The sequence below is a fragment of the Myotis yumanensis genome, unplaced genomic scaffold (genome assembly GCF_028538775.1).
Source record: "Myotis yumanensis isolate MYYU_CA2020_CCGP unplaced genomic scaffold, mMyoYum1.0.hap1 SCAF_2, whole genome shotgun sequence".
In the NCBI taxonomy this organism is placed as follows: domain Eukaryota; kingdom Metazoa; phylum Chordata; class Mammalia; order Chiroptera; family Vespertilionidae; genus Myotis; species Myotis yumanensis.
In genome coordinates, this window is record NW_027223753.1 from 50,872,526 (window position 1) to 50,890,083 (window position 17,558).

General features: G+C 37.2%; 1 protein-coding gene across 5 annotated transcripts in view; it reads right to left on the reverse strand.

Moving 5' to 3' along the window:
- The window catches only part of LRRC40 (leucine rich repeat containing 40), a 56,470-nt gene that overhangs the window by 37,838 nt on the left and 1,074 nt on the right, over positions 1 to 17,558 (reverse strand). For 4 of the 5 annotated variants that reach the window (XM_070405369.1, XM_070405368.1, XM_070405366.1 and 1 more), the window contains exons 2-6: positions 13,574 to 13,755; positions 12,110 to 12,183; positions 8,082 to 8,211; positions 4,742 to 4,865; positions 1,454 to 1,596 (exon numbers count right to left, since the gene is read on the reverse strand). In XM_070405369.1, the coding sequence (XP_070261470.1) occupies positions 1,454 to 1,596; positions 4,742 to 4,865; positions 8,082 to 8,211; positions 12,110 to 12,183; positions 13,574 to 13,755 (653 nt within the window). Of the gene's footprint in view, positions 1 to 1,453; positions 1,597 to 4,741; positions 4,866 to 8,081; positions 8,212 to 12,109; positions 12,184 to 13,573; positions 13,756 to 16,824; positions 16,904 to 17,558 lie in introns of all 5 variants that reach the window. The other variant, XM_070405367.1, reaches the window with a different exon arrangement.

The window sequence follows — 17,558 nt, forward strand, 5'->3', positions numbered from 1 at the left end:
CATAGCAGCACAATTCACCATAGCTAAGATCTGGAAACAGCCTAAGTGCCCATCAGTAGATGAATGGATTAGAAAACTGTGGTACATCTACACGATGGAATACTATGCTGCTGTTAAAAAGAAGGAACTCTTACCATTTGCAACAGCATGGATGGAACTGGAGAGCATTATGCTAAGTGAAACAAGCCAGTCAATGAAGGAAAAATACCACATGATCTCATTCTTTCATGGATAATTAAGACCATTACAAACTTTTGAACAATAATAAATACAGTGGCAGAGCTGCCTCAAACCGATTGTCAGACTTCAGTGGTAAGGCCAGGGAGGGTTGGGGGACAGGAGGGAGGGGAATAAGAGATCAACCGAAGGACTTATATGCATCCATATAACCATAACTAATGGACATAAGACACTGGGGGGTAAGGGAGGGCAGGGGCTTGTCAAGGGTGGGGGGGAAAAAAGGACACATATGTAATACCCTTTGTAATGCTTTAAGCAATAAAAAAATAAAATAAAATAAAATAAAATCATAAAAACTAAAAAAAAAAAAAAAAAAAAAAAAAGTTTTTTGTGTTTTTTTTTGAGGGGGAGACCGGGAAGGGAAAGGGAAGGGGAGGGGGAGGGGGAGGGGAGGGAAGAGTGGGGAGAGGGAGGGAGCAACAACACATTAATTGGCTGCCTCCTGAACACACCTCGACCTGGGCCAGGGAACATGGCCAAGGAATGCCCTGCAATGCAGGTACATGCCCTGGACCGGTAATTGAACCCAAGACCCTGTGGTACATGGACCAATGCTCCAACCACTGAACCACACCGGTCAGGGCAAAAGATTAAAGTTTTAAAACAAATCAGTATAAGTTAAAAAGTTATTTATCTTGTTATGTTTGTTATTCAACACTTTCAATGATAATTATTATATATAATGATTTCCCATTAACAGTATCTTTTAACATATGTATTAAGAGAAATGTTTTTAACACTAATACATAAAAAGTATACATAAAAGAAAGCAAAGCATGGCAAATTTAGAAGATAATGTTAATGCTAAATACTTATAACCAAAAGAAATTAATTTTAAACAGATCTGATTGTGATCAGGTAAACGTGAGAGGTGGCAACTTACAGAAATAGATACAAATATTGGTATTCCAGGTCTCCTACAATATGGTCCCAATTTACCATGTTAGCCTCATCATCTACTACTTCTCCAGGTATAAACTGATCATCAGGTAAAATGGACAAATTTCTATTTTTAAGTTATTTCTTTTTAAAAATGTATATATTACTAATACCATTAATGCATTTAGCCATATTAAAATTCCAAAAACTATTAACATAGGAAAAACGTAGCACTTACAACACATATTTCCAATGTAAAGCAATATTAAAAATTTCATTTTCATAAATAACTTTTGAAAAATATATAGTTACTCAATAATCAACTAAATAGTACCTTTAATAATTTACAAGAAGGAAATTCTGGTAAAAAACGTAATTTATTCCTCCGCAAATAAAGCAATTCTAGTGATTCCATGCTGGCCAATTCAGAAGGTATAGATTCCAACAGATTTGAATTACAATCCAAATGCTTTAATCCTGTAATACATATTTAGCAAAAAAATTATTTTAATAGAGAAAAAATATTGGTCTATAATTTTATGTACATTCAAAAAAATGTATACGTAATCATGAAAACTTATATATCTGTGCTGTTGTATACTTTTATAATAATCAAGAATCCTAGAGTGGCACTGAATTAAATAAACATGAACTAAGATTTTTTTTCATTTAATTATAAAAGAATTGATATTAAAATTGTTTTATAATAGTCCATGTCATTATTGTAACAGATTTTTAAAAACTTTGGTACTCTGTTAAAGTACTCTAAAATGTACAAGGTGTGGCAAAAGTAGGTTCACAGTTGTTCCTATAAAATATAATACAATAATAAATAATGTGAGAATAAACTATTTTGCATACTCACAACTCTAAACCTTTTGCCCCACCCTATTTAAAGTATACATTATGAGATTATTCCCTCCATAATTATATACCTTTAAAAAGAAACAGCTTAAGATAGATATATAACTATACATTCATACTATATGTATAAATGGATATCAGTAGCTTAAACATATCAGTATTTAAAATAGGGAAACTGACTGTCAAAAAGCCTTGGATTTTTATGTATTCCCTCTTATTCTTCTTCCATACATACTGCCTCTGTCTTTTTTCCATCCTTTCTTCTTCCATTTTTTTTTAAGTACATGCTTTCTTTCACATCTTAGCTAACACTCTTGACAAGAATTTCTTACTTGCAACATCTCTCTTACCTCCTGGACCTTTCTTTCTTAAAACAGGCCCTGACTGGTTTGGCTCAGTGGATAGAGCGTCAGCCTGCAGACTCAAGGGTCCCAGGTTCGATTCCGGTCAAGGGCATGTGCCTTGGTTGTGGGCACATCCCCAGTAGGGAGTGTGCAGGAGGCAGCTGATCGATGTTTCTCTCTCATCGATGTTTCTGACTCTCTCTATTCCTCTCCCTTCCTCTCTGTAAAAAAATCAAGAAAATATATTTTTTTAAAAAGAAAGAAGCTATCAAACTCATGGTGGTAGATAAAAGTTTTCCAATGTTCTAATATTTACTTGATAGCTCAAATTTAAAAAAAAAAAAAAAAAAAAAAAAACAGAACAAAACAAAACTGAAAAAAGTAAAGGTCTTCTTTTACTTAAAACTTCAAAATGCAGTTTTCTCCCTAACCCATAATACAGATTCTTACACTTATAATAGCCACAATTTTCCATTAATTCACTCTCAACCCTGAAGTTTGAATAAGCTATACACATTTTTTTCCCGTACTGTAAGCCTGTCAATTTTAAAATAATTCAAGACTGAGTTGTTACAATACCTTAGACTGCAGTCTTTTAGTGATTAAAAAGCTAATTTCTTTAAATAAATGTAATAGTACTGCTTTCAACTAATAATATAACAATACATTATTTGGCTAGAGCATTAAGAAAAATATCACAATCTCATCCACCCCAAATCCAGTAACTTCTATGAACAAAAGTGTGTTTGAAAGTTAGAGGCTGTAGTTTTCACAACTGTTTGCATCTTAAAAGCCCTGATTGAGAATACAAACAGTATATAGTTGAAAAAGTAGTGGGGATGATGGAGTAAGAGGACTCAATCCCTTGCTCTATAATTTACAATATAATTTCTAGTCAAGGTTTATGAATCTTTAAAATGCTAATAATATGCACATCCCCTAAATGGCAAAACTGTATATGTAAAAGCATTTTGAGTTTTTTAAAAAGCATACAAATGTTAGATATTGTTCTTAGGATCCAGTCATTAATAGTGAAATAACTACTAAATGTCCTAATAATGACAGCTTTAAAGTACTGCTGCTGTGACTAAAGTACAGAAAGCACCTGATCATTAATTATACAGCACTAGAGGCCCAATGCAAGAAATTCGTGCAAGGGGCTCAGCCCTCACAGCCAAGGCGGCTTGCCTCGGCCCTCGCAGCCCCGGCTTTGTCCAGAAGGTCATCCGGAAGGTTGTCCAGAAGGATGTCCGGAAGATCGTTCGGCTGTCCAGTTTAATTAGCATATTATGCTTTTATTATTATAGATTATTATAGATATTAGAAAAATTGCTGTATATTCATCTGTTCCTGCATCTCAAGATATTTCCAATCAATTTACGAAAAAAATGTTTCTTATATACTCACTCCAGATACCATATTTTATGGTTTAACTTTACTTCCTAATACCTTTATTGGGAAATGGCAAAGACAAGCAGTCTTAACTGGTATCACAAGTAAAGGCTCCCCTAAAACATCAATTTCATTTTTGCAGATTTAATTTATAATTCCTATTATAAATGACAAATAACTATTAAAATAAAATATACAATTTTACAAATTCACCTCCAAATGATCTGTAATCAACTATACAAAATCACTTTTATGACTTCCTTTACAAAACAAGGGTTAAAAAACGAAGAGGGCTTACATATGATTAGCAGAATAGACTAGATAAGGTAAATAGTCTACAGCTGATACACACTGTGGTCATCAACCAAGAAATAACAGTTTGCCTTTAAACAAAAAAAGCGGCTTAATGATTTTGAACTCTAACTCAAGAATTCTAAGATTATTAAGTATAGTTATTTAAAAGTTACTTAGAATGTACCTTACGTATTTTTATCCCTTAATATTAGTTCTATAATACTTGCAATATGATGGTTCAGTGGAAAACTGTAATAGAAGCACTAAATTTTAACATTTTTTTAAAGGATTCATAATTTAGGCAAAACTAGACTATCTCTTGTCATTATTAATTATGAACCACAAGGAGGCTACAGTGATGACATAACCATATGTCATAGATAGAAACACCTATGAGAAGGGAATAACCTCTTAGTGAATATTGAATGAAAGAATGAAAATATAGCACAGCTCAAAACCTTAATTTCTCAGGTATAAAATTTTGTCACAATTTATAATCATATTTTCTTTTCCTTTTTTTTGATATGCCAAAGTATCCTTTTGGCGTTGTTGAGGAAGTTGATAGATAATAATGGCCTGGAGAAAATCTGACTAATTATTATTTTTTGCATTTACCACCGTATAATCTATTATTTTACTTTTCTGCAAGTATCTGTATTAAAATTTATTTTGATAAAAGTAAGTTTCACCAACTTCAAATATATGTATTTTTTAAAACTGAGATTTACTTTTCATTCCACTTATTTCTGCTGGCAAATTCTTCAGTTGATTACTGGAAAGATTGAGTCGCACCAGACTGGATAGAGAAGAAAAACTAGCAGGAACAGTTGTAAGACAATTATTTGAAAGATCCTTTAAAAAGAGAAAGACAGAATGAATGAATGAACAATAAAAATAAATAAATTATCCCTAAAGGGTATTCTAGAATTATGCAAGAATTGAAACATTATTTTAAAATTTTTTTGTTTCTGAGGGTATTTTTTAACCTTCCTTCACTGATAATTTCACAAATCATCATTCATTACCTCAATATTTTGTGGGCCCACTACGTACCCAATAATGTAGCAGAGAGAAATCAGAATAAATTCTGACTTCAGAAACAGTTTATAAAAAGTAAGTCATGCTCTACAATGTATCCTATTTTCAATATGAAAAATCCATTTGTTTATCCAATATTTATTGAATGCCTGTGATAAATAGGGCAAACTATGGGTAAACTGTAATACGAAATGAAATATAACTTTGCAAGAAAGAAATATTCTTGGGGGTGGGGAAGAGAAACTAAAGCTGAAAATATAGCCATTTTAATTTTTGAGGAAAAAATATTCCCTCTTGATTTTCTGCTGACCTCAGTAAGTCTGCTTTGACTAATTCTAGAAGTCCACTACAGTACTACAGTATTCATTCATTCAAGCTTGCCTAATTAATCTTTATACCACAATGTTTCTTTTAGTCATTGTTTCTGTTTTTTCTTTAAACTGTTACACAAGAACTTCCTTTTTGAAACTCCCTTTAAAAGACAATGTTATAAAACAAATAATTCTTCTTATGATATTTGAATTCGGTGTAAGTACTCCATTAGCTATCAGGAAACTGTTAGATAGGTCCAATAGTAACAATGAATAGAAAAAAAATAACTTAAAGGAAATTCTCTCTGAAGACTTTCAATTAATCTAAAATTAAACAATTGTATTCTGTAATTCTAAATAAATCAAGAAGATATAAAAAGGTAAAAAATGCATAAAAAGTACAATACTGTTATATTGTAAACAATAGGAAAATAACATATCATCGTAATCTATAACATACAACATAATAATCTACAACTCCAATACTCTAAATTCTAAGAATTAATAGATTACTAATAAATAAATATTGTATAATATTAAAAGTTACTGACACTAAATGCAATATAGTATTCTGGATTGGATCCTAGAACAGAAAGAAGAACATTAGTGGAAAACTGGGAAAATCTTAATAAAATCTGTAGTTTAGTTAGTAATATTGTACCAATATTAATTTCTTACTTTTTACAAATGTCCTATGGTTATGCAATATGCTAACATTAAGGAAATCTGGGTGAAGGGAATACAGAAACTCTGTACTTTCTTTATATTTCTACTAGTGGCCCGGTGCACAGATTCGTGCACATTGAAAGGAAATTAACTAGAAGATTCCTGCAGTAATTACATTACTGCAAAAATTACATGTCAAAGTAGTATATGTAATATAGTATTATAAAATTAAAACACGCGTGCAATTGGCGCCAGGGAGAGCTTTATATGTATCGAGCATGCCCGAGTCAACATTTATTTTTAAACTACCAGTGTGCATCATATGGTCAGTTGGATGGATGGACGGTTGGTTGGTCGGTCGATCACTTAACCTTGTGTGTGTGTGTGTGTGTGTGTGTGTGTGTGTGTGTGTGTATACGTATATATACACATAAATCTAAAATTATTCCAAATAAAAAGCTTAAAATAAAAGTTCCTACTAGAGAAAAGATATTAATTCTTCACAAATTCATTTTAAATAACCCAAATCAACAAATTACTAAAAAAGTTAAACATTTAATTATTGTAGTTAATAATTAAATTAGATCTAAAATTTAATTATATATTTAAATAGATATTTATACTGCCAATTCTTCAGTAAATATTTATTTAGTACCATTATACAAAGTTAGTTTTTACCTAACTAAGAAATATTACCAGTGTAAATTATTACAGATTCTTATACTTTCAATGTTTTAATATATTGTTGCTCACATTATGGTTTATTTGATACTGAATCCTTAACACAATTCTCACTGAAACATCCTTTCATTATGCTACCTATAATCCAGGAACCTATTCAAAGAAATAACTGGGAACTGCTGTAGTTTATCACGTTTTTTTCCTTACACTCTTAAAAAAAAATTCAATTGCTCCCTTTTTCCATTAAATTCCTAAGAAAATCCCTCCTTTCCCTCCTTTGCCATTCACTTTATCTACCTAACTTTCCAAACCTTATTTCCAATCTAACTAGATTGACAGAGATACTGAAGGAATGATTGAAGAGAGTGTGTATTTTGATTTCAAACACTAGAGGAGATAATGGGATATATCAAGAAGGGTGTTTTTACAGGAAAAAAAATAAAATAGAAGTAAAAGAAGTAATTTTCCCCAAAGAAATAAACTTTGAGGCTAAAATGACATAAATTAGTTTTCCAAACATGTAAGAGGGAAAAGAACAAAAATATAATACTAAATTACTATGTGGGGTAGAGATTATTAGAACATCTGATCTAATATAGCTAATGTCTTTCTGATGGGATACCTTACAGTGGAATGTTATTCCTTGTGGTAAAGTGGGTGGAAAAATACACTTTGGAGTCAAACTGGCTTATGTTAAAGTCCTGAATTCCTTACTTATTAATTGAATGACTTCCAATAAGTTGCTTCTTTTTTATAAGCCTAGTTTCTTATCTGTATTAGGAGATAAAACTATCTACCTTGCCATATGTAAAGCACAAAACAAAGTGCCCATTATTTTTATAATACTTAATAATATGATTAAAATAATATTTCTATTGCTTTACAGTTATCTCTTCTTAAGATGTGACACAGATGTAATAAAAATTTTGCCAGATTATGTTGCCATTTTAAAAAGTAGAGCAAAAAGGCAGGCCTTAAAGGGATTACCTGGGTAATCAGAGGACAGGAAGGCTATAAGGCCTATAAAGGAGGAAGTGGAATGGGTATAGAAAAGGGAATTGGTATATGCTCAAAACACCTTTCCTCTACTTTGCTAAGCCATAAAAGCCTCTGAATAACAAAGTGATTCTCATCACCCCTTTCCCAAACTCTATTCCTAAATTAAAACCTAAGGTGATTTCATAAGAAAACAAGAAAAACAAATTTACAATTACTAATTTAATGATCTAATCGAAATGCATAGTTTCTGGTAACCTAATCATATGATCAGTTGCCCATTTCCTCATGATTTTAATCATACATAAAGATTCTCAGCCTAATGAAAAATGTGATCAGTCCCAAATTATACAAAAATTGGAAAATCACAACTTACCAAATCTTCTAAATTGAACAGTTGTTCAAATCCCTCTGGTATAGAAGTTAGTTCATTATGCTGGAGATACAGCCCCTTCAGGTTTCTTAGATTTGTAATTTCTTCAGGGAGTATCTTCAGTTTGTTATGGCTATTAATAAAATAAAGGCTGAATCATCGGTTGACAACTTATTAAATATTTATAAAGGTTTTTTTTAATGCTTTCCAACTACATGGACTCATTAAAAACATGAAATATGTTTACTAATATTAAAGTTATCAAGCTTATATCCTAAAGTAATCAAATTGAGGGTTTCAATGGAAAACAACAAAGAAATAAAAGATTTTTAACCAAATAATTTGTGAACTTTTGATTGCTGCCTTATAATCAACTCTTAATTCTACATATAGTGTGAAAGGATACACTGGATTCTTACTACTTTATACTGCACCTGAGTTTCAGAATTTTTACAAAGATGTGCACACACACACTACAATGCAGCACATCTTATATAGGGGTTATGTTTTAAAGTTATCGTCCAAGACAAAAATAGTTGTTTCTGTCTGAGGACCTGGCATGTCCATTTGAATGTAATATAAAACTCCACTCTTCTTTGTACCTAGTTTTAACATTTCACCTCAGTCTTTCTATAGAGATACTTAGCTTACTGGTTTAAGAGAAGTCCCAGGTCACCAAGGATGACACGCTCCCGGATAATTAAGAGATGACTTAGGTTGTTCCCAGATTTACCTCAACTATTCACTTGGGAATTCCACTCTCTTTTCATGCCACATACAATTATTCAAAAGATAATGGAGAAATTTATAATGGGGTAACTAACAATAACCTTAAGTTATATTAAAATAGAACTAGTTGAAATAAAAATGCCAAATGGTTTTCTAAAATAAAAACCACTGAAAATTGTCAGAAACTGGTTACTACTGTTGGTTATATAATCAAAATCTTTGTATATCTGATAGGGAGCTAGTTGAGCAGAGTAATTCTAGCTGTATACTTCCTCCATTTCTTTTCATCATTTATTTCCTCCATTGTTCATACTCGGAAGCTAAAAATAAAGCCACATGCACTCTATTCTCCCTCACCTTTTCCTCTCAACCCAACCTAGTCTTGCTTTTTGCAGGCCACACCCATGCCTTGACTTGTAAGGGGAAGTTCTAATATAGTTCTAAACAATTAGCACCTTTTTTGTGTATAAATAATTTTGTTAACTTATGGTGATTTTAAAGTTTTCACCAGATGAGGACTATTGTTTGAAGTACTGTTTTTCCTCAAACCAGTTAACTAACATACCTTCAGAAAACTGACACTTGGCTATACTATGTTAGATGGATCTGTAACAATATCTATTTTATAAATCACTAGAGGCCCGGTGCACCAAAATTTGTGCACTGGGGGGGAGGGGGGTCCCCCAGCCCGGCCTGTGTCCTCTAGAAGTCTGGGACCCCTCGGGAGATAATGACCTGCTGGCTTAGGCCTGCTCCCGGGTGGCAGAGGGCAGGCCCAATCTGTAGGTCCGGCCCCTGGTCAGGCTCAGAGCAGGGCTGATTGGGGAGTTGGGGCGCCGCCCCCTGTCATGCACAGAGCAGGGCGGATCGGGAGGTTGCAATGCCACCCCTAGTCACGCTCAGGGCAGGGCCAATGGGGAGGTTATGGCTCTACCCCGTTACACACAGAGCAAGGCCTGTGGAGGGGTTTGGGGCACCACCCTCTATCACCCACAGAGCAGGGCCGATCAGGGGGTTGGGGCGCCGCCACTGTCACACACAGCCGCAGGGTGATCAGGGGGTTGGAGTGCCTTCCCCTGTCACGAACAGAGCCGCAGGGCGATCACGGGGTTTGGTCGCTGCCCCGTCACGCTGATCCCGGTGCCGGGAGGCCTCGCTGCTCCGCTGATCCCGGTGCTGGGAGGCATATTACCCTTTTACTATATAGGATAGAGGCCTGGTTGGTGGGGGCCAGCTGGTTTGCCCTGAAGGGTGTCCTGGATCAGGGTGGGGGTCCCCACTGGGGTGCCTGGCCAGTCTGGCTAAGGGGCTGAGGGCCGTTTTCAGGCTGGCAGGTGACTGAAGCTCCCAACTGCTCCTTTTTTTCTTTTCTTTTTATTCTATTCTGGGCCAGCTTTAGCTCTGAGGCCTCGCTGCTGAAAGCAGGTTTATGGCCTTTACCTTCTGTATTTGATACAATGTTGTGGTCCGGCTGGCTGAAGCCCGGCTGATTGAAAGCCGGTTTCTGGGGTTTTGTTTAGCTTCTATATTTGCAACATAGTTGCTTAGAGTTGCAGCTGAGAGGCGGGCAGCACAGGCGGGGAACGTTGGGAGTCCACAGTCACTGGAGCAAGCAAGCCTCCCTGTTCGCTTCCAGCTGCCTGGCTGCTGGCCGCCATCTTGGCTGAAAGTTAATTTGCATAAGGATATGCTGATTAGCCAATGGGAAGGGTAGCGGTTGTACGCTAATTACCATGTTTCTCTTTATTAGTGTAGATAGTTTGCAAACTATGTTTTGAATACTTACACCTTTTTTTCTCCTAAATGAAATCTTCCCTAATCCATTTTCTCCTAATATGTGTGTGTGTGTGGGTGTGTGTGTGTGTGTGTGTGTGTGTGTGTGTATGTATCTGTGTGTGTATATAATAAGGTAGTTGGTTATTCTTTCTTGAAAGTCTGGATGTGCAATGAAGAGCCTTGGCTGCCTGGCCTCTCAGACATCTGTCAATGAGTACCAGAAGCATATCCACAGAATCCTACGAGTCCCCAGAAAACATTAAAAACCACTAATATCAAAACCATCAAATTTTTCATCATTAATGAAAGAACTGTTTTCAGTTTATTCCTATTGCTTAACACTTAGATATTTTTATAACAAAAAAACTTAAAACTTCAAATATCAACAAAGAGGTTTTCTAAAATAACCACATAAAATTGTTTCATAAAACAACTTTTTTAATTCTCACCAGAAGATGCTTTATTGATTTTTAGAGAAAGAGGAAGGGGGAGGGAGGGAGGGAGAGAGAAAGAAAGAGAGAGAGAGAAACATCTATCAGTTGCCTCCCACAAGCCCCAGAAGGGACTGAGCCCAAAACCTAGTTATGTGCCCTGACCAGGAATTGAACCCCCAACCTTTTTTGGTGTACAGGATGACACGCCAACAAACCGAGCCACCAAGCCAGGGCAAAACAAAAGTATTTTTAAAAAATCAAATGGCCGCCGAAGCTGGTTTGGCTCGGTGGATGGAGAGTCGGCCTGCGGACTGAAGGGTCCCGGGTTTGATTCCGGTCAAGGGCATGTACCTGGGTTGCGGGCACATCCCCAGTGGGGGGTGTGCAGGAGGCGGCTGATCGATGTTTCTCTCTCATCGATGTTTCTGGCTCTCTATCTCTCTCCCTTCCTCTCTGTAAAAGATCAGTAAAATATATTTAAAAAAAAAAAAAAATCAAATGGCCTTGAATCTATAAAACCAGAAAGTATGTAGACAATTTTAAAACAAAAAATAAACATAACCTGAGAATTAAAACTTATCATTCTTATTCTGCTTTAACCACTTTCTAAGCTAATACAAAAATACTTTAAAGTGTTAGAAAAAAAATTTTTTTAAATATATCTTTATTGATCTCAGAGAGGAAGGGAGAGGGAGAAACATCAATAATGAGAGCGAATCACCAATTGGCTGCCTCCTGCACTCCCCCTACTGGGGATTGAGCCCAAAACCCAGGCATGTGTCCTTGACCGGAATCGAACCTGGGACCATTCAGTCCTCAGGTCAACGTTCTATCCACTGAACCAAACTCGCTAGGGCTAGCAAAAACATTTTAAAAAATATCAGGTAGACAGCGGTGGGGGGGGGGGGGGGGGGGGGCGGCGTCAGAGGGGGGATTGAGCAAAAAAGAAAAGAAAGAGAGAACTCATGGACATGGACAACAGTGTGGTGACTGCGGTGGGGGCGGGGGGTTGGAAGAGGGCATAGAGGGGATACACAGTGATGGAAAAAATAAAGTATAAGTATTCTTTTAAAAAATAAGTTTAAATTTTACCTGACATTAAGTTTCTGAAGATTTTCTAATTCTCTTATAGCAGAAGGAAGGGATGTCAGCTGATTGTCATGTATCTAAAAGTTATTAAAAGAGTCAGTATCTTAATCTTATAATTAACCATATATTAGCTTTGCCAATGTACAAAATTCTTCAACAATAATCCCGTTCTTCTAATTCAATAGCATCGAGTTGAGTATTGGAAATTTGTTCTGTGTATAGAAGAGGAAAAGGAGTTTGAAATTGATCAAACTGCTGTTCAGATATCATGAAGTTACATCATTACTATTAAATATTACAATTTAAAAAAACTTCACCTCACTGAGTGGAATTTTAATCTCAAATGAGAAATGGGAGGGTTAGAAACTAACAATAGTCCTCTGATGGCATGATTTATGTCAACATATATTAAAAAAAATGAGAAGTGGGTGAGGGACTTCTCTCATGGTTTCAAAGAATCATATTGTTTTCAAGGTCCTACGAACCTAAGCCAATATTCATTTTACAAATAAAGAAAACAAAAACTTCTCTAGAAATATGACTAGATCCAACTTTTCATATGTGAATTGGAAGATAGTTGATGTTCCTAAGTTAAGGGCATCAAAAGTGTGTAGATTGTGAAATAAACTATTCATGCTTTATCACATGACATGGCAACTAGAGACTAAAACATAGTCCCTAAATAAACACACAAAAATATAAGTTCAATAATTGAAGTCAATGTTGAAAGTTATATAAAAATTTTAATCTTAAGTGCAGTTGATCCTTAAACATGGGTTTGAACTGTACGGTTTCATTTATACAGATTTTTTTTCCAGTAAATACTGTAAATGTATTTTCTCTTCCTTACGATTTTCTTAATATTGTCTTTTCTCTAGCTTAATCTATATGGCATGTAATACATATAACGTGATCAATATATGTTAATCTACTGTTTACATTATCGGTAAGGCTTCTGGTCAACAGTAGGCTATTAGCAATTAAGGTTCCGGGGAGTCAAAAGTCATACATGGATTTTCAACTGTGCAGAGACTGGAGTCCCTAATCCCTGCATTTTTCAAGAGTCAACTGTATTTGCTTTAATGTCCAGAATAATAATGATATTAAAAATTATAGCAACAGAAAAATATGAGTAGCAGCAACCACTTGTTAAATACCGATTCTGTTTGTAAAACAATGTTTACAATTAGGTAGTAGTCTCAGTCCTAGTTTAGATGTGGGAAATGAGACACAAATGAGACACAAAAAGGTAACTTTCCCAAGTTTACACAGCTATCAAGTGGCAGAGCCAAAATCTGCAGCGTGATGTTCTGACTCTACACTGCTAACCATTATGTTATGTCTAATGATAATTTGTTATTCTTCCTTGTGTTTTACCAAGTGAAATGGGTTTTCTGCTCATCAAAGCCTAAATTTAGATTAGAGTCTCTTCACCTAATGACCCAGATTTATAATCAGTCAACTTACATCAAGAACAGTGAGTGCAGGTAGGAGTCGGAGGTCATCTGTAAGTGACTGAAGTTTATTGTTGGATATTATTAATTTGGTCAAATCCGTCTGTTCCCACCATCGCTCAGTAGCACTGAATGAAAGATTCTGATTAGCTTCCTCAGGGATATCCACATTTATTCTCCAGACACACTGAGGCACTATTTCCAACACAACCAGACCCAAAAAGAAGGACATAAAAGAAGCAGTTAGATACCAAGTGACATACTTTTATAACAGCTATTCAGTTTGCCTACTGAAAAGCAATTACTGAAACATTTAAATAAAAGAAAAAAATACTTCAAATAAGTCAAGTAACAATGAATTATAACTAGATTAGAGTAAAAGTTGATTAAAAAACAATATGTGATATGTATTTTACCTATTACACCTCACTTTTATCTTTATTTAACTATATTTACTATATATGCAATCTGCATAGCACCTAATGGAGAGAAAGGAGGGATTCTACCATTAAGCTAACAGAGTAACAGAGGGCATGAAAATCAACATTTTTAAGGTAATGTTATAAATTTCATAACAGAAGTGTGTATTAAGTCTGAAAAAGCACTGGTATTAACAATAATAGCTAATAATAATAATAATAGATAAGATGTACAAATAACAGGCAATTTTCTAACATACTAACTCATTTAAATCTCATATCAACTCTGTGAGGTAGGTGCTAATACTATTCTAGTTCATAGATGAGGAAAATGGGACACAAAGATAATTAAAATTTACCCAGCATTATACAGCTAGTAAACACCAGAGATGGGATTTAAACCTTGGCAAAACTATATAGTCTTGCCTCTCAGTGAATTGGAAGGCATTCCTGTTTCTGGTAGCTGCTAAATTACCTGACATATTCAACAGAAATGATAACATATGTCCATACAAAGACTGTACTTGAAAGTTCATGGCAATTTTATTCATAATAGCCCAAAACTAGAAAAAACTCAAATGTCTTTCAATAAGTGAATGGATGATTATCTATCTATCTATATAAAATCTATATATATATAAAAGCTGAAGTGACTGGTTGACCATTCAACCGGTAGCTATGACGGGTACTGACCACAAGGGGGCAGACACTCAACGCAGGAGCTGTCCCCTGGTGGTCAGTGTGCTCCCACAGCAAGAGTGCTGCTCAGCTGACCAATGGGCATCAGACACTGGGCTCATGGCTGGCGAGCACAGCTGTGGCAGCACTAGCCTCTCCCACAGACACTCCTCCTGCACGCCCCTTCCCCATCCGGACCAGGACTGGGATTGGGAACCGCATTGGGACTGACTGGGCGCGAACCTGCGACCACTTCTTGCTCATGGGCACACCGGTATCACCCTAGGAGAGGTGCACAGAGACCACAGTAGAGCGGCAGTGAGCCTACCAAGCAGTGGTGGCAGCACAGCAGGGCCGGGATGAGCAGGAGTGGTGCCCCGGTCCCAGCTCGGGCTCCTCCCCCGCTCAGGCTCTTCCCCGGCCACCTGCCACTTTGCACACTACTACATCCCTCAGGGATGTAGGACTGCCGGTTTCAGTTGATCCCCGCAGGCCAGGCCGAGGGACCCCACCAGTGCACAAATTCATGCACCGGGCCTCTAGTTTAAAAATAAAAAGAATGAGTCTCAAAAAGCAAAATAAACAAAATAAAAAAACAGTATAAGAAGCCTAAAACAAAAAAATCAGAAATGTATAATTTCATTTAAATGAAATTCTGGAAGAAGCTAATCTATATTTGTGTGGAGCATTGGGTTAGATTGACAGCAAAGGGGCATAAGAGAACTTTTTTTTTTATTGCTAAAAGTATTACAAAGGGTATTACATATGTGTCCTCCCTCCCCCCCCCCCCCGCCCTTGACAATCCCCTGCCCTCCCTTACCCCCCAGTGTCTTATGTCCATTGGTTATGCTTATATGCATGCATACAAGTCCTTCAGTTGATCTCTTACCCCCCTCCCTCCTGCCCCCCAACCCTCCCTGGCCTTTCCGCTGCAGTTTGACAATCAGTTTGAGGCAGCTCTGCCTCTGTATCTATTATTGTTCAAAAGTTTGTAATGGTCTTTATTATCCATGTATGAGTGAGATCATGTGGTATTTTTCCTTCATTGACTGGCTTGTTTCACTTAGCATAATGCTCTCCAGTTCCATCCATGCTGTTGCAAATGGTAAGAGTTCCTTCTTTTTTACAGCAGCATAGTATTCCATCGTGTAGATGTACCACAGTTTTCCAATCCATTCATCTACTGATGGGCACTTAGGCTGTTTCCAGATCTTAGCTATGGTGAATTGTGCTGCTATGAACATATAGGTGCACATATCCTTTCTGATTGGTGTTTCTGGTTTCTTGGGATATATTCCTAGAAGTGGGATCACAGGGTCAAATGGGAGTTCCATTTTTAGTTTTTTGAGGAAACTCCATATTGTCTTCCATAGTGGCTGCACCAGTCTGCATTCCCACCAGAAGAGAACTTTCAAGTGCTGGAAATGTTCTATAACTTGATTGTGGTAGTGGTTACACAATTATACATCTGCCAAAACTCATCGAACTATATACTTAAAATGGGTACACACACTGTTTATAAATTACACCCCAATAACATTAACTTGAAATAAAAAAAAAGATGCCAATTTTAAAAATCCAGATAATGTAATATATGAAAGTAACCGTGTGTGTGTGTGTGTGTGTGTGTGTGTCTAATAAACAAATATCCACATATATGCGTGTGTATATATGAAGGAGAAAAGAAAAGACTTGGAGTATAACAAAAATGTATTATTTAACAAATGCAATCCTATAAAATAAAAGCCTAATATGCAAATTGTCCCCTTGGGTGGTCATTCGACCGGGAGTTCAACCGCTCGCTATGATGTGTGCTGACCACCAGAGGGCAGTGTAGAACATGGCGGGCATTGGTGATGCGCTGCGACCTCTCGTTGGCTACCTGGGGGTGGGGGTGATGGGGACGGAGGAGCGGTGAAAATGCGGGGTGTCCACCGAGCTCACTCCCACTCCCCCTGCTACCCTAACATGGATGCCAGCGCTCGAGTGCTGGGGAAGCCCAGGCGCTCAGGTACCAGGCGCCCGCGAGGAGCCCACCCCGCACCCACGCAGCCTCTTCCGGGTGAGCCGGGCCACAGCCACAGGGACTACAGGGGCAGTCGGGTTCCCCGTGGGTTCTCGCAGGAGCCAGTCTGAGAGGCTGGCTGGGAGAGAGCACGCTGCCCACCTGGCTTCCGTGCAGTGCTGCCGGACCCAGAGGCCCACGCTGTACCCCGGTCCATGGCATCTGGCCGTGCTCACCGCATCTGTGTGGGGACACAGGCACAGTGACACAGAAGGAGGGGGACGCATGGGGGGCCCGGGGGCCCAGGTGCTGCCAGGGCCCAGAGGTCAGATGGTACCTGCCCTTCCACACCAGACGCTTGTGCTTCAATCACCACCCAGGCCTAGGGACCGCACCAGTGCACGAATTTTGTGCTCCGAGCCTCTAGTTCTTAATAAATAAATTTGAATAAAGTTCATGTTAAAGTGACTATGAATTGTTCTAGGTGTCACTTTGCTTCCTTGGTACTTACCTAGTACAATATCTGGAAAAAACATAGATAGTACACAACAAACGCTGTTTAACCGTTTGAGTCCCAAGCAGCACGATTGCGCTGCTGAGATTTTATGTCGAGAAAACATACGATTCGTTTGAGTCCCAGGGGGTACTGAAAAAAACACTGTCGAAGAATCCCAAACAGCGCAGCCGCGCTTTCTCTAAATGAGTACGAAAAGACCCAAACAGCGTGATAGCGCTTGTTTTATTTTATGTCGAGAAATACCAAGCAGCACGATCGCGCTGCTTGGGACTCAAACGGTTAAAAAAGTATGTGGCACTCCCCATTGCCTCTCTGACCTGGGACCTCTGAACAGAATCTTACAGGAAGCAGAGGAGTGAGCCTGTCAGGTATAAAGGAA